Source organism: Misgurnus anguillicaudatus, chromosome 17, assembly GCF_027580225.2.
Source record: "Misgurnus anguillicaudatus chromosome 17, ASM2758022v2, whole genome shotgun sequence".
Classification (NCBI taxonomy): domain Eukaryota; kingdom Metazoa; phylum Chordata; class Actinopteri; order Cypriniformes; family Cobitidae; genus Misgurnus; species Misgurnus anguillicaudatus.
This window is the reverse complement of record NC_073353.2, coordinates 39,104,894-39,126,663: the sequence shown is the minus strand read 5'-3', so window position 1 is coordinate 39,126,663 and position 21,770 is coordinate 39,104,894. Positions and strand designations below refer to the sequence as shown.

The 21,770-nt window shown below is 34.6% G+C and overlaps 1 protein-coding gene across 1 annotated transcript in view; it reads right to left on the bottom strand.

Annotated features, from left to right (window-relative positions):
- Window positions 1–83: 83 nt before the first annotated feature.
- Window positions 84–21,770, bottom strand: part of gpc6b (glypican 6b) — a 41,191-nt gene continuing 19,504 nt past the window's right edge. Inside the window, exons 5-9 of the mRNA XM_055215485.2 lie at window positions 16,026–16,156; window positions 15,065–15,208; window positions 5,519–5,649; window positions 3,853–4,028; window positions 84–3,382 (exon numbers count right to left, since the gene is read on the bottom strand). Of these exons, the coding sequence (XP_055071460.2) occupies window positions 3,192–3,382; window positions 3,853–4,028; window positions 5,519–5,649; window positions 15,065–15,208; window positions 16,026–16,156 (773 nt within the window). The 3' untranslated portion in view covers window positions 84–3,191. The remainder of the gene's footprint in view (window positions 3,383–3,852; window positions 4,029–5,518; window positions 5,650–15,064; window positions 15,209–16,025; window positions 16,157–21,770) is intronic.

The following is a 21,770-nucleotide window of genomic DNA, read 5'->3' as shown; positions in this document are numbered from 1 at the left end:
ATTCAGAAATACGTCAGATTACAAAAGTAAAATGGGTAACATGACTTTAAATGCATTGATTTGTGTTAAAAGATCCAGATAAATGAACATTATTTTATTTTAAAGAGCAGGTAATCAACTGTTATCATACAACACTGTACTGTATAAACTCATCCTGAAATTACACCTGTGCTTAACAAACTTTAATAAATGAGCAAATAATGATAAACATGAGTTTTGGTTCCTTTATAACAACTCAGACTGTAATATAAAAGCTGAAGTTTGAATCTGATATCTGACAAATATCTTTACAAACACAATATTCATTTTTCACGAATGCAATGAGATCTTATTAACATAATGCCTGCATCTTTCTGGTTTCTATTAGACTATAAGTTGATAAACATTTCAATCATTTTTCAAATCGTAAATTGCAAATATCATTTTAGTTGTGCTTCAACAAAACAGGTTTGTGACAAAGTTTCTTAAATGCTGTCTTTTACTGGAATCATTTATTTTCATATGCTGGTATTCAATTTTCATATTTAACCTGCATGTAAAAAACTACAATATCAAAGTGCTTACGTTACATTCTTTTCAACCAAAATGTAATTAAGTGTAAATACTACAAGACAAAAATTGAAAAATAATTGATATTGATACAAAATCCCAAAACGATAGAAAAAACATATGTTATACGTATAAACATATGTTATAAATCTTATGACTCAATATGAAGTGTCATAAGAGATTCAAATATTGATGGATTTTGTTATGAAGGAGTTCAATAATGATCAATAATGTTTTTTATTTTAAAATCACTGTATATTAAAAATGATTACTAATGAACCCTGAATACCAAAGTATTAACATCAGTCCAGTTATGTAGAAATCATATTGAACAAGTTCATAAAGTCTATAATTCTTCCCATGGAATGACATCACAATCATCCATCAACATAACGTACAAGAAACTTTTACACAAACAGCATAAGTGCTTGTGTAGATTAAAGACTATCTGTGCAATTGTTCCTCATATATTACGCATATTTATACAAAAATATGCTAAAATATAACATCTGAAAAACAGATTACATTATTAAGCACTTTCAACTTCACAAGCAAAAAAGAAATTACATTTCATTTTTGATATTTTGGTTCATTCGGATTTGTACCGGTTTGTAACTTGTGTGTGTGTGTGTGGGGGGGGGGTCTTTGGATTTTTAAATAAGTGTTTCTGAATGTGATACCTGTGTAATGTCCATAAATGTTTTGAGCAGGTTTTTATATATTAAAGTGCCAAAAATACACTCTAAAAATGATGTGTTGGATTTACTTAAAATATACATGCACAATTTTTTGCATCACACTTTTTAAGCAATCCCAACCTGGAATAATCTGACCCAAAATTAACAAGAAAATATGTGTTTTATGAACTTAAATACTTGAGTTCATGTAACATTCTTTACTTAAAAATTTAAGTACATAAAACAGAGGTTTTCTTGATAATTTTAAATAAAATTGTCCAAGTTGTGATTACTTAAAAAGTATGATGCAAAAATGGTGCATGTATATTTTAAGTAAATCTAACACATACTTTTTAGAATTATTTCATTCAGTGAACACAAAATAATGAATTGATGCCCTTCAACAAAAAACGTTAAGTTCTTTGTTTACTGTGCATGTGCTTCACAAAATGGTTACGACAGATGTCAGAATTTTTGGCTGAAAAGGCATCATGGGAAATTTGCATATCACGTGGCTCTATAGTTACTTAAAAATGTTATGCTAGATTTACTTTGTTTTGACGCAATTGTTATAGTAGTTGGCATTACTTATGTTTTTTTCATTTTATTTTTGCATACATTTAAGTTCACCTGGTAACTTAAATTTTTGTGTGTTACACATACTAAATATGAATATTGAAAAGTTAGAAATACTAAGTTTTTCGTGTTTAATCTAATTACTTTAATAAGTAATGGTTGTTCAGCCAATGAATCGTTTTTTAGAGTGTATCTTAAAAAATAAAGATGCTTCATGATGTCATAAAAGAACCATTTTTGGCTGAATGGTTTAATAAAGAACCTTTAACATCCGAAGAAGCTTTACGTTTCTAAAAAGGTTCTCTGTAGTGAAAACGTTTCTTTAGATACTAATAATAATAATTCATTACATATCACTTTTCTTTAACTGGATGTTTTTGAGGAACCAAAAATATTTCGTATATGGCATCGCTGTGAAGCACCTTTATTTTTAAGAGTAAACAGTCCAGAAGTGCTTTACGTCATGAGACACCAGTTAAAACATCTTCTAGTGGCAATGAAATGAATTCTGATTCATGACTCAACTTGTATACTTAAATGTTCGGATTTCTTTGTATGAATTCAATATTTGGCTTGATGGCTACATCTGGTGGAAATTTTGTGTCAATAGCCCACTTAGAAACCCCCTTAATGATAAAAATTCTGATGTGTCAAATACTTATTTCCACGCTGTATAGTTATAAAACAATTATGTGTGAAGGAAATCTATAAATGCAAACTGAATTCACATAATTTGAATTATTGAAGAATATCTCACTGAAACGCTTAATAAAATCCAGTCAATAATGTCTTTTCAACAGTATAATCAGATGCTTCAGAATCATTAAACCAAATACTGCATGAGCTTTCAAGTATACATTTATATGAGGATACCAAAATGAGTTAGTTCATAGTTATTTTCTCATCTTCATACAGAAACTGTCTGAGCATCTGTTAATGCTTGCAATTATCCACAGGTTACATTAAAATAGTGTGTGTTCAATTTGACTAAAATGACTTATTTAACCTTTAACGGTTCTCACTTCAAAAAGATGATGATGGTTTAAAACCTGCATTCATTACATTTTAAGGTATGCCTGAATGAAAATATGTGTGAGCATAAAATTATCTTAATTATTTGCTAAATATGATCCATAAATGTGCTGCAGTTAATTACCTAAATCAAAAACATGAACTTTCATACTATTAGATATAAAACTCTTATCGCCCTTTTGAACACTGAGAGAATTTGAACTATGCAAAACTAAGAGGACAACGCATAATACTTCTGTAATGCTTATGTAAGCAAGTGCTCTTTTTCATACAGGAGGAACATCCTCAGATTTACTGAGATCAGAGGTCCAGCACTGCAAACAAGAGTATCAGTCTGTATGAAGTATACAGCAGATCTTATCTCAAGTGTTCATTCAGGAGGAGAGCAGTGAAGAGCAGCAGAAGCGATGGCTGGATGCTGGAGACAGAAGATGCTTCATCAGGTTTCTCTGTATCTTCAAGAGGAGCTTGTGTGATGAAAGAGTCTGATTCTGTGACACACGTCTCACTGCAACCGCTGCCGCTTCCTGAACTACTGCTGTCATCATCTGATCATCACCGGGACAGAGACAACCAGACACAGGACAGACACACGGGATAGAAAGACGGGACAGATGGGATGAGGATAAAAGACCAAAGTCAGATCATGAAGACAAGAAAATAAATGTGCATAAACCTTAAAGTTACATAAAAACATTGTGACATTTTTTTTTTAAATCTGTTTCTGTATTGCACAGAAATGACATAACAAGAATTTATATTTACTCTAATCGGTGAGAATCAAAAGTCAGAATCAGATTAAATTGTTACTACTTTACTGTAAATATAAGGATCAGTCTTTAAATCAGAAGTGCTTAAATGTTTCTTCTGAACATCTACAGTATAACTGAAAACACATCAAACTTTGCAGTAGTCTTCATGTTTTCTGTCAGTTCTGGATGTATAGATGTGTGACTGACTGTCTACCAAGGAGGTAAATATTGCAATACTGAAACATGTTTGTAGGGTGAAAACTTACTTGAGTCTCGAAAGAAGATGTCGTTCCCATCATATGCGTTCTTGAGCTTGTTGGTCATGACTCTTAAAGCCAGGATCTGCTGTCGTATGAGAGTGTCCGGTCTGGTGATGTCAACCCCGACCTCTGGATTATTTACCTGATGAGTCAGTCCATCTTTCAGCACCTCCGGGACGTATCTGACAAATAGATTGTAGCAACTGACCAAATTTTCTCTATTGTTGCAGCTTTTTAACAGTCACTGAGTTAACCACAATCATAGTTAACCTGAATCAGTGTACACAGTGCTCAACATTTCGGCAATATGGCCACCATTCACTTGTGGGACGGCACTTGATGTCTGACCAGCGACCACCGAACCGATATTTAGATGTTGTAATTCCCATAAAATTGTATAAATAGTATCTAATATATAATATATTATCCTCTATAGAATCAGCTACGTCTGGCTTTCTTTCAAGGTTTTTTTTCTCCTAGGAGGTTTTTTCAAGCCCTAGGGCAGGGGTTGGCAAGTAACTGGCCGCGGGCCAATATTTTTTAGCCAGTAGATGGCGGACCAGCTGCTGTTGCCACACTTATTTTGAATTAGCCTAGTATAGGCTATCTGATCTTTTGTCAAGCAACATTGTCTTTATTTCCTTTTTAGAAGACGAAAGATGGCATTAAATATTGCTTTAAAAAATAGTTGTTCTGGTATAGTTTCCGTTTATGTTGGGTAGAAATTTGAGTGATAGGCTTTGTCCTATTTAATTTATTTATATTTCATTATTTTTTCTGTGACTTTTCTCTGCTGACAGAACAATGTTAAAATAATATTTATATTGGCACAAATACATTTTTTGTATAGCATTTATAATTGTTATAGGCTACTTAATCTCTCTCTTTCCGTTAGAGACATTTGAATGTGAGATTCTGGAAACAAGATCTAAATTTTGTGGACCCGTCAGGTCGGAAAATAAAGCAGGTGAACACAGAGTGTATTTTAAGCGGTGGCTGATTAGAACCTTGTGAGAGCTGGACAAAAAAAAACAGTCCAGCGCAGACCTCCTTAAACCTTAGGTTTGTATGTGTGTGTTTCGTATAAATATTTAAAAAAAGAATAAAGTTCAAAAATCGGACTGTAAGAGACAGGAGAGCATGATTGCTATTTACACCTTTATTAAAATGGCTGTAATACGCCCTAGAGAGTCAGCTGACATTGGCTTAACTTTGAACTCTCTTCTATACGTTACATTATTACTCCGCTCGCCAGTGCGGTTTAATTTTAGCAATTGTACTATCCTACTTTAGTTGCTAAATCATGTCATTTTATGTATTGTTTTCTTTTTTCACCTATTTTTAAATCATTGTCGCTTGGGGTTGTTAGATTTGGGATTTGGGTTTGGAAATGGATGTACTTTTATGTATTGGTTTCTACGTGTTTTTTCTTCCGCCTTTAAAACTATTCTCGCCTGGAGTTGGGGTTAGAGTTGGGGTTTGGATTAGGATGTCTAAAAATGTAACAGAAAGTGAATCTAACCCCAAATGACAATGGCAAGAAAATAGAAAAAAAAACAATGAGAAAACAATACATAAAATGACATGAAAAAGAAATTCATATCTAGATAAAGCAACACAGAATTTGATCTTTTCTGATGCTCGATCTCATGCATTAGTGTTGCAGTTTTACCTGCCCTTAGAAGAGCCGTTCCAGCAGTCAACATCATCAACTGATGCCACATTCTCCTCCTGACAAACAGCTTCTGGAATCCAAGACCAAAACTTCCTGAACTGCTTTAGTTTATCCTTGATGTCAGTCACCTGGATGACAGAACAATAATGAGATTTAGTTTTAAAGGAACAGTATGTAGGATTGTGGCCGAAACTGTTAGGATATAGGTAAGAAATAACAAACAGTACACTTTTAAAATGGCTGGGTTATTTTGACCCATATGGGTAAATATTGGACAGAGCACATGCTGGGTTAAAAATCACCCAAAATACAAACACATCAGTACAGACAAATAACACAGAAAACTAAAACAAACATTTCAAGTCCTTTCACAAAGTATTCCATGCAGAAATGCCTTCTTTCCCATTTCCATACGAGTCTTTGGCGCAGAGAGCTTAAAAAAGTCATGAGAACACAAAAGTGTTGCCCATTTCCTTTTTGTATGACATAAACACATTTCTGTGCCGAATGCACTTCGTCAGGGTTTGTAAAAGCTTTTTCGACTACTAAATCAGTTGCGTAAGCAGTGCAGGAAGTACAGTGGAAGTCCTTATATGGGCACTTCATCTGGAATACGCACAACCGGCGCAACGTCATAGAATGTCTCTGAACAGGTTCACGCCCACTTTTGGGGGAAATCGCACTAGACGTTCCATTGACTTCCATTCAAAATAGCGGAACAAAGCAACCTTCATACACAGCCGGCAGGCGTAAATAACTTATGAAATCACTCAGATTAAACACGTTGAGTAATTATCTGTCCACCCTGCCGGCCATAGAGCGCGAAAGATACATTAACACATTTAATTTGGTCAATATAAAAACATGTCTCTTTCATTCTCCCAGCATCAAATTTGTGTAACAACGCTCCCTATTGGCCAGAGGTGTCTTACCGGACATTAAACTCGTACCTCATCAAGTCAACAGGGAAGCTAGTGAATGATTTTACTTCGTATTTGAAAGTTACTTCGTATTTATATATTATGTCTTTATATTTAGAGTACTGAGTGCACTTTTCCTTCCAGCCATACAACTAACTGGCTTAGCGATATATCCAGCAATCACTGGATGGCGTTGTTACACAAATTTGACGCTGTGAGAATGAAAGAGACATGTTTTTATATTGACCAAATTAAATGTGTTAATGTATCTTTCGGGCTCTATGGCAGGCAGGATGGACAGATAAATACTCGACATGTTTAATCTGAGTGATTTCATAAGTTATTTACGCCTGCCGGCTGTGTAAAACCGTTGCTTTGTTCAGCTATTTTGAATGGAAGCCAATGGAGGCGCTGCTTTTTTAACCCCCGAAAAGGGGCGGTGACGAAATTTACAGTCAAGTTCCCGGATGTGCCGGTAGTCCGTATAGCACACATACGAAAGCTGGCACTAAATCAACTTCACCAAAGAAGTGTCTTGTTGTTTGTGAGGGAAGTTTAAGCTTGTTTATCTTCCCAATGAACCCAGCATTATGGCAACAATGGATATAGTTTGCTTATGGGGTATAGCCGCGAAGTTGTGCGTGTGTTTGTTTAGATGAAATGGGGCGGTCCCACACTGTAAAAAATATGTGTTGATTTGACAAAAAGGATGCATATTTTTGTTACTTTAACTTAAAAAATGATGTCAAACTATTTAAACTTGAATTTATAAGTTATGTCAATTTTTTTAGGCCAAAACTTAAAATAGTAGGTTAAATTGACTTGCAAAACCAAGTTTTTTTTACAGTGCAGTAATAAAATAATCGTGTCATGAGTCATAGGCGGTTAGTAAAACTGCATCAAATGTCTGTTGTTGTTTTTTTTTTGCAATTTGTGCATAAGTGCATATAATCTAAACAACATGAACACGCACTAAATCATCTCACATCCAGAGATAGTGAGATAATGTTTTGTGTGTGTTGCTTGCTCGTGACTCGCTCCTCCCGTGTTATGTTTTTCACGTAGGTTTCACAAAATGCATTCCAGGAAACTTTTCTTCCAAAAATAAACATACAAATATATCACATGAAAAACAGACCCTCTGCTTCCAAACAAATAATAAACAAACAAACAAACAAAACGGGGAAATTTTTTTTATCCAATCTATATGTTTTTTTTTAAATGTAATTGTTAATAGTGCACAAATTTAGTTTATCCCACATAATACAAAAATGGAAATTCATTGGTATTTAAAGTATATTTTAACTGTTGCAAAGTAAAGGGACTCCAAAAAAAAGACCTATTAACAAGACAATTCTAAATAACTTTTGCAAATATTTCAGGTCAAATGTGTCGGTAAAAAAACGTGGAAAATCCAAATCTTCATCTATATAGGACTATTGCACTGCTGGAGGTACAGTACTGTTAAGATTATTTCCCAGCTGGTTTGTATGTAAGTGTGATGATGTGTAATAGATGACTGTCTCTATAGTGAAGCAGAGAGGTCAGATCAACTCCTGCTGCTGGTGTCTGATAAGTGACAAGGTGAGTCGGTCAATATGAAACAACTAAAGTCATACAGAAGAGCTCTGACAGAAGCACAAAACACACAGAGCACTGCACACCATTACAACAGTATAGGAGTACTGACTGAGGTCTTTTATTTCAATCAAACACAATACATGTTAGTCTGCATGAGGTCTCATTCACATTGCATTTTTTTTCTGGTTAAAAAACTGCAGAGATTTTCTAACATGAATAACAAGCAATCACAGTCATAAACAAAAAATGACTCTTGATCAAGTTATATTATTTAAAGGTGACATAGAATGATTGAACGGAGTATTTATCCTTGTTCTGTGATGTGACATGTAGACAAAAAAAGTTTTGTTTGGGTCTGTAATGCCTTAGAAGCTTCCTAAAAACCTCTCTCAGATAGCTCTATTAGGGTGGGGAATTTAAACAAGTGGTTTTGCACCTATTTGGCTCCCCCTACTGGCTTAACTTGCAATCTCATTACTGATTGGCTGACTTTGCTGCCACTCAAAAAATGTAGCCAATTATTTTAAAGTGGAGGGGCAGTTAGATGTCTGTGATGTCATAAACATCAGTTTTTCAGATTGGGACGTTTTCTGGCTGACATTTTTAAAAGAGGAATTTCTATGAGACTGAAATGTTTAGCATGTTTAGCACTTTTTGTATGTTTGTGAATGTGGGTAGACTACCATTATTCAACAAAGACAAGGTAAAAATGGTTTTTCATTCTTTGTCCCCTTTAAAGGTCCACTCTGTAGATTTTTAGCAGCCTCTAGCTGTCTAGATTCAGTCCACAGCTCACCCCTCCCTTTCAAAATGCATAAGAAGCTACGGTAGCCACCACAGGACAAACATTTCATCGTCTGAGACAACATAATGATGAAATGCACTCTATAGAGCAGTTTGTCCGTTTATGGCTACTGTAGAAACATGACAGCGACTTCCATGACTTCCATTGTCATTCCAAGATCGTAAAAAATACAGTTCATTATGTCAGGTCTTCATACAACACTGATAACATTGTTTTATTCACTGTTACTGGTCTCACTGTTAATACGATACGTAGTAATAATACGGACATTTTTTAAATGAGTTTATGAAGTATAAGATTATTAATTCACCAGAACGTTAATCCAGCTTCTCTTTGTTAAGGCACGCATTTCAAATGTAAAAGTACAGCGACTGAAAGACCGAAATGTTGCAAATCTGTGATCAGTGCTTTAAGTGGGCCGGAACACGCCGGCACGTATCGCCACTTCCAAATATAGCTCTTGAGCGTACCACCACCTCTCCGTGCGCTCAGAACGTGCTTTTAGCATACCGGAACAGTCATTTGCACATCTATTTATGCCGCTGTCAGTCAGTGTGGTATGGATTCGAGAGGTGTGTGTTTGTGTGTAAAAAATAAAAAACAATGAACACTTAATATGCCCTCCTGGTTTTAGACTCTGAGTAGTAAAAGAACAAGGTCAGAATCAGAGGACTCGCTGGCTGACATCCCACCAAGCCAGAATGATATCGCTGCAGGTCAGACGCAAGCTTTTTCCAATACCCTTTTGTAGGTACTGTACGTGATAATCTCCGCTGTCGTGGCTGTCAGTTTGGTTCCCCTCGACGGATTTCCTCAGGCGATGTGCAGAGTAAAAACATTCTTGAAATTGTAATATACATTTAGTTGAATTGCTAAACTACAAGTGAACGAAATTTCAATGAATTTGAACGCCGTGCACAGGAGTTTTACCACACGCAAAATGGAAAACAATGGGACAAAATAAAGTAATGGCTTTTCTAGTTTCAAATGGCCAGTATTTTGTTATTCTTGAACCCATAGACATGGTCTTGGTGTCATTTTAAAGTTTTTTTTTCAAGCTCTTTCTATCTGAACAACTAGTTTTAGCATTTAACCATGCTGAAAATTTTACTCGCATATCTAGCTTTTGCACATTTTATTTATGTTCAGTAGCTATTTCTAGCTCAAGCAAATCCACAAACTTATAAAAGGATTTATTATTTTTTACAAGGTAGTCTGTTGACTGCTGAATATAAAACCCCTTCAATATAGGAGTCGAGTCAGCAAAAAAAAAAAAAAAAAATCATAGAGTACCGGCACCTCTTTTGGGCCACTTAAAGCACTGCAGTAGACACTTGTGTTTGTAGATCCAAAAGAAAAACAAAATATCTCTTTTATGACTTTTTTCTGTACAAAACTAAACAACATCCCATTTGTGACCATAAACAGCTTTGTCTGTTAACACACTGACTATCGTTGAACACATGACAAACTTTTTCTGTCAGGCTGTAATCAACACAAAATACATCTTAAAGTCTCTATAAACAAATCTCTCTTCACCAGGTTTATTTCTGTGTACTTCATCTTGAGAGTGATCATTACGATCCTGCAGATCTATAATGTATATATGGTTAGTTTGAGCTGAGTAAATAAAAAACTTCACCAGATAAAAAGAAAAAAAGCACTGTTTCAGACCAACAACAAATTATAGCAAAATTATAGCTTTGTATTTATACTATCATATAATTTAGCAGCCATTGTATTCATTAGCAAACAACTAATCCATTTTCAATCAGAGTCTTAAACAGTTTTCAGTTAAAACACAAAAATCTGATTTAAATGTATTTAAATGCCAGAATAACAACACACACCACATTTCTACATTGTAGAAAGTAATCCATTGCAACTGTTTGATATCATTTAATATTAATTTAATAGCATTTTCAGCTGGGCTGCGTAGAAATAGTGCAAATAAAAGTAAAAGTACAAGTACAGTGCCAAATGAATAGTGAAATGGTAAGTTTTAAAAATAATAATTTGAACAAAAATCCAAACAAAACCTCTCTATCTCTGTCTCCCTCTTCTGGTGCTACTGGGAATTGCATAGACTGCTAATGCATTAATTGATGTGGCTGGATGTAATCAGTATCAGCAGGTGTTTCTAATTTACAAAAGCTTTTATAAACTCTCTGTTGGAAGCTCTCTGATGAAAGACAAACTGAGATTGTGTGGCAGAAGAGAATAAGAGAATGGGAAAGAAAGGAAAAGGGAAAAGTAAAGTGAAAAGGGAAGAATGTAATGAAGAAAAAGAGAAGATTGAAAAAGATAAAAAAGGGGGAAAAAAGAGTCATTCATAAAGAAAATGAAAAGAAAAAAAACGGCCATTTAAGAGAATAATTATATTAAGAATGTGCTTATTTTGGAGAGAAGAAAACCATGATGTATAGCTTCCTTAAAACCAACATACAGTATATATGAGCCAACAAAACTAAGGGGATATTATATGAATATTATAAAAAGTTGGGCTACTATGTATGAATGGAAATCTACTAGCAATGTTGAAAATCATCTTATAAGAAAATCTTAGAGCTTCAAACGAATTTTTTTCCTTTTGTCTAAATATCTGAACACATTTGTGCATTCACTAACCTGATGAGATGTTTTTTAAACATTCATGTGAGGGATTTCATAGACAAGAGACATAAGAGCGATGTGTGTGCATATTCGCACTACTAGTATAAAGTCTGAAATCTGTAATCGGTTCCTTAATAAGTCTGGCCTCTATGAACATCAACATGTGCTTGTATGATTTCTCTCTGGAAGTGTGTCATTCATGCCGTTTTGTATCTCAAGCTTTTGTGACATCAGGCACCAAATTAGCAGAAAAGATACAATCAAGCATCATGTTCAGTTCATTTCCACCTCGATAATAGAGTTAACAAGAGCTCATGAGATCATGTCATGCATCCAGCCAGTCGCATCAGGTTGCATAAATCCCCAGCAATTTATCATCCACACGATTAAATCTGTGCAACTGCTCAGGTTTCCTATCGAACAAGCAAGACTCGATATCAAAGAGGATTGAATGTTTATTAACCTGATTGCTAATTTCTAATCTGCAAAAATGGAAAAAGAAAAGGGATAAAAAGAAAACAAAACTAGAGACCTTAGACTAACATTTCCAATAACAGATGCAACAAAAGTGGTGCTGTGCACGAAGGAAAGAGGCTCCTTGTTCAGTATATAACATTACAGTCTAGTCTTCATTTGAAAATATACTTTCAAAGACATAACTGCTTTGGTTAATGTCTTTTAATGTCAGTGTTAAGCATAGAAAGAGTAGCCCAGCTTTCATCCACTTGACTCTGTATGATCATTAATGACTGTGGCCCTTCAGGACCTGAAACCATTAGTAAATGCAGCAGAGAAATCACAGCCATCATCCGGCGTAATGCAGCACCTCCCGAGAGATGCGCTCACATATGTCGGAATATAAAAACACTTTCTCAATCCTCAGTTTCTGAATTCTGTGAATACCGATACAGCAACACAGCTGAGATTTTACAACATCATCCATATGTAATACTAATGCATATTTCAGATATAAGCTAAGCATGACATTAGTGAAAAGATAAATACAGTGATGCATGTTACACCACAATTAACCCTTTAGTGTTGGCTATTAACATAAACAGACTTTGTGAGGGAATCCTCAGATGAGAGAATCCATTAATGCAGATTTACTGGATGAGACATTTCTCTAATGTCAGACCATCATGAGACGTTTCATAAGTTAAACATTTTTAGGTGCACAAAGAAACAAAACGCTTACGCTGTGTTGCATGGCTGTCCATACAATCCTCTGGCAAGCATTTAAAAGGGCGAGAGAGAGAGAAATGTTTTATATACATTTTCAGCTGGAGAAAATAACATCCAGAGCACATCATGTACACACCTGATCTGTGTAAGCAATATATTCAGTCCATCATGCAGTGCACATTTTTAATATCAATGTAAAAATGGCATCTGCCATCAGTTCTGCCCTACAAAGGCAAAAGGCAGTAACTTCATTTTTGGACATTCAAGACCTCCTTTATTATGTGCATAAGGATCTTGAGTCAATTTTGTTGTTTTTTCGAGAAAATAAAAATGAAGAAGAAATGAACATGACAACTGAAACTCACTAAAATGTCTCAACTTTAAAGTCATTATTCTCAGTTTCACACTTTAGCGAGTTAAGGTCTTTTGCATTTTGTAGGGCGGAGTTTTACCTGTCTGCTCCAAACTTGAGCTGTGTGATTTGAAATAATACACATGCACGCATATGAACATATATAAAACAATCACCATCACCACAAGTATACAGTATTTCAAAAGTGTTAATAATGGGAATAAGTGTGTTGATATTAATAAAGATTAAGGCAAGACAATCCTGCATTTGCTGTTGATGTCTTTTGATAGTTACAGTATGTGGGTCAAAAAATAAATAAAGCAGCAGCTGGGAAAAACTCAAAGGTGAAGGAACGAGGGGAGGTTTAACCCCAATAATTAACCCCTATTTCCAGCCAGCCTTTTGTTAAAAAGTTGCCCGCCAGCATTTTTTGTGATTTTCACAAAAGTTTCACCAAATGCCTTTCAGGAATATTTTCTTCTATAAATACATATATCAAATTAAAGAACAGACACTCTGCAAATAAACAAACAAAACAGGAAAAACATTTCATCCTATCTTCATGTTGTTTTCTTTAATCTATTAACTCTTTCCCTGCCTGCATTTTTTTACGTAAGTTGCCAGTCAGCGCCAGCATTTTTTGAATTTCACAATAGTTTAATGCCTTCCAGATAATTTTCTTTGTTAAATATATAAACATACAATACGAAATATGAAAGAACAGACCCTCTGCTTTAAATAAAAAAATTAATCCTCCCTTAATTTCTTCTCTTTTTATCACCTCTCATATATGGGTAGGTTTCTTCAAAAATACAAAATTTTGAGCAAAAGGCTGAGATTATTGCATTTTTGTCAAAGTTTTGATAAGATTAGATTCAGAGCAATCCTCAAAACATACAGAGTTTGATCTGTTTGCCGTAAGGGAATACGTACACGGTTTAAGTTGTGTAAGAGTCCCACCTTCCATTGGCCGGAAAGTGTTTTTTCTTAATTGACAAGTTAACTCATCAACGGGGAATTAAAATTGGTAGGTTTCTTCAAAAATAATAAATAATTGCATTTTTGTAAAGGAATTTTGTTAGATCAAATTCAGAATGTTTATCAAAACATTAAAAGAGTTTTGAATGTTAAAATGTTTTGTTTTTGCTTCAGTGGATAATAGCGGAATTGCAGATTACCATAAAAACTTGTCAGGAAAGCGCTATTGGCAGAGAAATGTTTTCTTCTAATTGAGGCGATAACTTATCAATGGCGGGAAAAGAGTTACAATTAAATATTATACTATGATTAATGAAAACATATGTAGTTGACACTTTGACCACTCCAATGTTTAAACTAAATCTATACAAACAAGGGAAGAACTCAAACAGAATGGATATCTCACTTCGTACAATAATGTTTTTTTCTAAAGTACAGAGTTAAGAAGTTTGAACAGTTCTCGTCACAAATTTTTGTGTGTTAAAAAAATAAATACAACTTCACGTTGCGTCAATCACATTTACACACTGACTCGGAAACTTTGTCATAAAAAATTCATATAGGGTTCAATTATCTGTTTTTTCACATTTGTAGAAAGCATTTTGAGAGGTGTTTTGACAATTTAGAGTCAAGTCTGACGAGTTCACGGCACAACGAACAGAAAACAAAGAGACAGAATATAAAGAGAGATTGTGGCAAATGATTGCCAAACAGCTTGGAAAACAGAACGGTACTGATTTCAAAACAAAGAGTGTACGAGGGATTATACAGTATTGTGCTCGAGTTAACTAAGCTTGTTGCTTTTGTCATTCATATATTTGTAGTGCTAATGTTATGAGTACCCCATTTTGTACTTTTTGCAAATATTTTTTCATATAGATATTACATTAATTCATGCGCACTGGGCTCTATGTGCAAGGTTTCTATGCCTGGCGAATTTTTAGGATGACGAAAGTGTGCAAGGATCTTTAGAGGCCATGTAAAGCCTTTTAAATCAAAGGGTTAGGTTTAGTTCAGCTGATGCTATAACATGTCAGCTCATTAGGTTTTGGAAAGGAGCCTGTGTCTACTGCGAGGTATTTAACAGTCACGGTATATTCCCGTCTTACCAGGCGGTCCAGGCGACTACCGGCAGAAGTGGTCGGAAGTTCCTCAGGGTTGTAGGGGCTGAAGCGTCCGCTGAACGTGTCAGGGACACCGCGGGCAGTTCTGCTCATTCCTGAAGGCTTTGGTTGTCCACAACCTTGAAAAACCTGCAATTACACGGAGAGGATGTGTTCAGAGAGTCCGCTTGCGTACAGCTGTGAGGGTATTGAGTTACTTTGAGGAACAGAAAGAAATCTGTATGATGGGAACCTGCTATTCTCAGTGACCATAAATATCCCCAATAAAGTAATGAATTAAACAAAATGGACACGTCTATGTTAGCTGGACTTATAATGTCCATAATTAGATTTATTCTTGAACACGATATTTTCTTGCTGAGTAATCAGGACGGTAACATCACAGACCCCCCCAAAACTCAATTTAATCCTTTTTTTGAACATTTCCACCACCTAAATAATCCTAAATACTGGGTTACATCTCTCTTTTATGGGCTGTTAAACTGTGAATCCCTTTGGGCATTGTTGTACTTTATTTAAAGTAAGCTGAAGGTCATAAAAACTGCAAGCATAAAAAGCAAAATAATAGTAAAATAGTAAATCTTTGTGAATGTATCAAACAAAGACAAATCATCAAATGTTGTCTATAAAAATGCCAAAACTTTTCATTTCATGCCAGTTAACTGCATTAAGATATTTTGTGTTTAAATCGACACACTGTGACCGAGTCAGAATGCAGAGATGTACGATATGCGCTTACTGGCCTCGGCTGCGCATTTCTGACCGTCCGCAAATATGTTGTTAAAAATAAGACTGGAATTGGCATGACGGGCTTTGGGTTTTGGACCTAACTCCGGTAAAACCCACAGATGGCTAAATTCTAGGCTTGTTTGCTTCTATAGGACATGATATCACCATGTGATCATTATGGACAAAACGCAGAGGGGGTAAAAAATACAGGACATACTTGATAGGAGAGCTGCATGCTGTTCTCCTGCATATTCATGATCGCTTCTGATATCTTTACATCTATTGGCTCCATGACCGACTCGATGTTGAAAGGTCCCTCTAGTCTTTCTGTCACGAGTAACATGGCATCTGTCAAAACACAACATGGAAAGGAAAATGAGAAGGTTACAAGACGATGAAATCTTGTGTTGGGTAAATGCCTCCTGATAGTCTACCTGTAGGAAACTGGACCAAAACCTTATCGTGGATAAAAACATGTCTATGTCATATTATTATATAAACCATATCACAAAATTCTGCTGAAGAAAGTACATTTTTATGCGCTATTGGAAAGAGATACAAAATGCGACACTGGGGCGAGAGCCTTTTAAAAAATAGACATTTGTACCCAATGAGTGCATATTAGTGACTATTAAAAAGGGTATTGTGAAAGCGTTTGTACAGTTTTTCTGAAAGTGTATTGTGACATTTAATTTTATTACAGTGTAGCCTACACAATCATTTATTAGAGATGGGCCGATATATATTGTCCAATAATCTGTATTGGTCGATAAAAGCAATTTTTCACACTTTCAGCCGATATAGATCCTGTCAATCAAAAGAAAACGGGAAAATGCAATAAATTTGAGCTCTGTGAATAGTTTTGTTCAATATTAACTCATTCTGCACCAGTCATTTTCAAAAAAAAGTTGCCCGCCAGCATTTTTTGTTTTTTTTTCACAAAAGTTTCAATGCCTTCCAGGAAAAAAAATCTTAAAAATATATATAAATACAAATATATCAAATGAAAGCACAGACTCTCTGCTTTCAAACTAACAATAAACAAACAAAACAGGAAGAAATGTTTCATCCTATTTATATATTTTTTCTCTGCTTATAAACTCTTAAAGGTGCAGTGTGTACATTTTAGCGGCATCTAGTGGTGAGGTGGTGAATTGCAACCAACGGCTCAGTCCACTGCTCACCTCTCGCTTTTGAAACACATTGAGAAGCTACGGTAGCCACCACCGGACAAACATGTCATTGTCGGAGACAACTTATAGTAAAAAAGTTTGTCAGTTAAGGGCTTCTGTAGAAACATGGCAGCACAAAATGGCGAAAGCATTAGACACGTAAGGGCACCCTCGGTGTATATAGATAAAAATGTCTCATTCTAAGTTAATAAACACAAAACGGTTCATTATAAAAGATATTTATACACCCCTGATAATATAGTTTTGTATATTATTTTGCATTTCTGTCAAAAGATCCTTCTAAAAATTACACACTGCACCTTAAAATGGGTATTTTTCTTAAAGCTGCAATAATTGCATTTTTGTGAAGGAATTATGTTAGAGATCAAATTCAAAAAGATTATCAAAACATACAGAGATTAAAATTAGTAAATGTTTTTTGCTTCAGTTTTTTATAAATTGGGTAGATAATCGCAGTATTGCAGATTAAAATAAAACCTCATCAGGAACAAATTTTTTATGCAAATGTTTTTATGCAAATAACTCGTCAATGGCGGGGAAATAGTTAATAGTCTTATATGAATCAGAATATGGTTAATGCAAGTCAGTATAACCACCAAACTATCGGCATCGGAAGATATCAGTCTGAATAATTGGTATCAGTGGAAACTAATCCATCAGTGGTATTGGTGGAAAATTGGTGCATCTCTATCATTCATATTTGGGATGACATGTTGTTATACCCTGACCTGCGTCTGAGATTTTGAGATTCGCTCTTTAACAAGTGAAAAATTGGAAAATAGAGAGATATATTTGGGGATGGATGGGAAGATAAAGCGATGATGTCTAATGCTTTCAGAGGCCCTCTTAATTCCAGCCAACATGACGGGTGTGGCAAGAGATTGTCCGCAAATATGAGAGAAGAAAACATTCATTTTTGTCAACATCTATTTTCTTAGCCATGGACTCCGTGTTTAAAGATCCAAACGCCACAAAAACCTCCAAACACGATCTGGAGAGACTCAACAGCTGGGCACGGAGACGCTGAGTGAGTTGGCATCATACAGTTTTAATAATACACTGGCTAGACAGCATGACTCCAGTGAGGTGAAGTAAACATCAATCTTAAACACATTATAGATTTCAGTCAACTATACAAAAGATAAGAATTAGAACAGGTGTCCTGTTAAAATAAGAAAAATACATTATGAACATAAATCAAATCTATATGATCGATGCTCAAGAATGAAAACTGCACAGACAGTGATATGAGTCGGTTTCTCTTGTCCAACATTATCCAGACAACATCTGCGAGCTATTAAGCATTTCTGGGTGACACTTGGATCGGTGGCCACATTCAGCCGCTCTGTCATTACTAAATTTGTGTTTGTTTAACCCCATGATCTCCAGTGAGGCTTAAAGAGATCAAACTGCTCTCTCAATGAGTTCTGAAGGTGTGATCATGATTTATGAAAATCACTTAATCAAGCTGCTTGTTTAAGGAACTGAAAACAATCTAACTATTAACCTGTTGCACTGCTTGACCACATGTTTAGTTTTATGATCACCTACTGCAACACGTGCAGAAAAAAAATCAATAATTTAATAAATAATATATTTTTTTTAATTTACCATATTAGCAATAAATAAATTTTACGTTGTATATTTATGATATTGTGAGCTAACACAAAGAAAGTTCTCTTTGTAAATGATGACACTTGGTGTTTTTGGGCAAGTTAAGGTCATTTTTTTCAGAATCATCCTCATTTTCCATCATTAGGGCTCTTAATCTCTTTGGGTCGGACCTCTGCAATAAAGGAGTCGCTTTCTATCATCTCTCATCTCTTATTCATGAGGAGGTCTTTTCAGGGCACAGGAAATGTTACGGGCTTGAATTTTCATGAATTGTGAAGTTGTGGCTGGATCCTGTTACCTAATGAAACAAATCATGCAATTAAAAAGAAATGAGCAAATAAAATCAATAAGGATCTGTTTACACTTTGGTAACAAAGGACTGGAGAAAGGGCAAGACTAATTTGTGTGTTTGTCAAATGGTAACGCAGATAAATCTAAATGTATATTATGACAAAAACAAATGGACAGAAGCTTATTAATTGAAATTCAGAGAGATGAGAAAGTAGAGAGAAATATTTAGGATTTGGATTAAAACACTGATTAATGTTAATGATGTACTTAAATAAAAAGTATGTCTACATGCATTTATATGTAATACAGCTGCATTAAAAACATATTGTAATGAATTAATTTAACCCTTTACGAGGCAGTAAAAAATTGCACAATGAAGGTAAATATATAGCAAAACATGTATTTTTTTTTTACTAACTAAAGTTTGAAAAACAATATTTAGATAAACACGATTCAAATGAAACTAGTTAATGAAACAAAACTACTAGTCAAACGTTTAGATTAATTTTCTTTCTTACACTTTAATTGCCATTCGTAGACAAATCTAGAAATTATGCATATGTATGAATTTTCTTTATATGTAAAAAACAGAGTTCAGATATGTATTTTTTTAATAAAGCTGTTTAACATAGACAAGTTGAATTTACTTAAAAAATTAGAGGAAAGTTGTAATGTAAAAATGTAATGTGAACTAAAACAAGAGTATATTTTTAATTCTAATATAATTCAGCAAGTTCATCAAACTTGTTAAGTTGAAATAATTTGTAGTAATTTTGACAATTAATTTATAATTTTGACATGCAGTACTGTGGAGAGAAATATAATAAAATGTGCTGACCAGGATTCATGAAAGTAAAACTGATCACCTGAACGGGGACTTCACAAAATTATTATTTACAACAAAACAACATTTATAACTATAAGAGCTTAAAGCTCAATTACATTTTATTAACAAATATTTAAGTAGGTAAGAATTTTATAATTTCTTCTGTGAAAAACCTAAAATCAAAATATTCAGGCACAGATGATTATGTGTATTCCTTATAACATGTACTGATAATTTTAAGTTAATTTCACTTGAAAGTTCTAGTTGAATTAATTTTATACGCTTAAGTTAAATGAACTTAGATTTTTTAAAGTATGTCCAAAAAGCAAAATATTAAGCATTGTTTGGCTTTAATTAAAAACAATGATACGCTTTAAAAGCTGGACAGTCAAACATTTTACACTGAAAAAAAAATATTCATTCAATTTACTCAATTTTTTAAGATAATTGGTTGCAATCATTTTATTTAAGCTACATTTAAACAAAAAAGATAAGTTAAATAAAAAAACTTTGTTTAAATGCAGCTAAAATAAATTGATTGCAACCACTTACCTTAAAAAATTGAGTAAATTGAATGAATCGTTTTTTCAGTGGTCAATGGTTTCCTACAGTACACATTTTATGTGAAAATGTGTAAAGACACTGAGTACTGTAAGGACTTTTATCTGAATTGTCTGACATGCAAAACCTCAGTAATGTGCACGTGTGTCCCAAGTTTTGATTTGTTGTTTATGTAATGAATGTAGAGTAATATAAACTTGTACTGCATATACTTATTGCTCACTGAGTTTGGAAAGTTTTGTAACAGTTTTCTGCCTTCCAGTAATCGCAACAGAGAATCGTTTGAGAAAAATATTTGCATGATGCTGGAGGTCTGTGAATGGACTGAAGCTCAGCATCTATTTCTGTCACTCAGAGGAAAACTCTCTCTCTATACCGCGGTAAATACAAAGCAGAGCTGAGATCTGTTCACATGTAAAACATTTTGTAAATATAAAATATCACAAACCAAACGTGACCCTTACATCCCGCCTGACCCTTGTTAAATCCTCAAATTTAGCTTGGCAACCATAAAACCCCAAATGCTTTAAAATGAGCCTTTCCTGCTATTTAAGGTATTTTAATTCTGTTTAAACATCTCAGTCATGTTCAGCATAAACATGGAAATAAACTCAACATGTTTCTCTCTTTTGGTCTCATCATGAAGTCCGTGTGAATGAGTTTTAGGAATCTGATGTTTCAGAAATAAAGACAAAGAGTAATCCCCAATCAGACAGATTCAAGGTTTGTGGAGAACTTTTGCTGTGTTTCTCTCAACAAGGGTCACCCTAGGCAACCGGTCAACGTTTTTGAGGCAAGTCATCTCCACATGCACAGACCACTTTATGGAAACAATTCGAGAAATGTCCCACAATGCCCAAGTAAACCAAACATGATGCCCAAAATCTGCCAGGAATAAATTGCAAGAGAAATTCTTTGTTTTTGCTTTGAGATCAGAATCTCTGTGTCTAGAGGATCTCCTCGATTTCTACATTCATAATACTCAGCAATCAAAACATGATGTTAAATAAAATTTATAATGCTTTCATACTGAATAGTTTTTGATTTTTGCCGTTCTTTGCATAGTGAACTTTGAATTGATCCTATGGTCTTTGTGTATGGACACAGCACAGTGACGATGTATTGATCATATCCGACTGAAAATAAAACACCTGCTGATTGTCATGGCAACAGCAATCTGCTCTAATGCATGGCTTCATCACTGATCTATATAAATGACTGGATTGCGCATAGAACGCTTAACGTAACAGCGTGAGGTGAAGTCAGCGCAGAGTTCGAGCCGCCATCTTGGTATACCCACCCGGCAGACGGCGTCATTGACTTCCATTCAAAATCATGTTTTAAATTCACCCGCTTTACAGCGTATCAGTCACGCAAGATTATTTTTAGGATATGTGTACATAAATTAACTGTTAATTCTGGTGTTATTTACAATGTTTATGTTTTAATCGGGCAGGGAAATGGATTTATAAAAAAC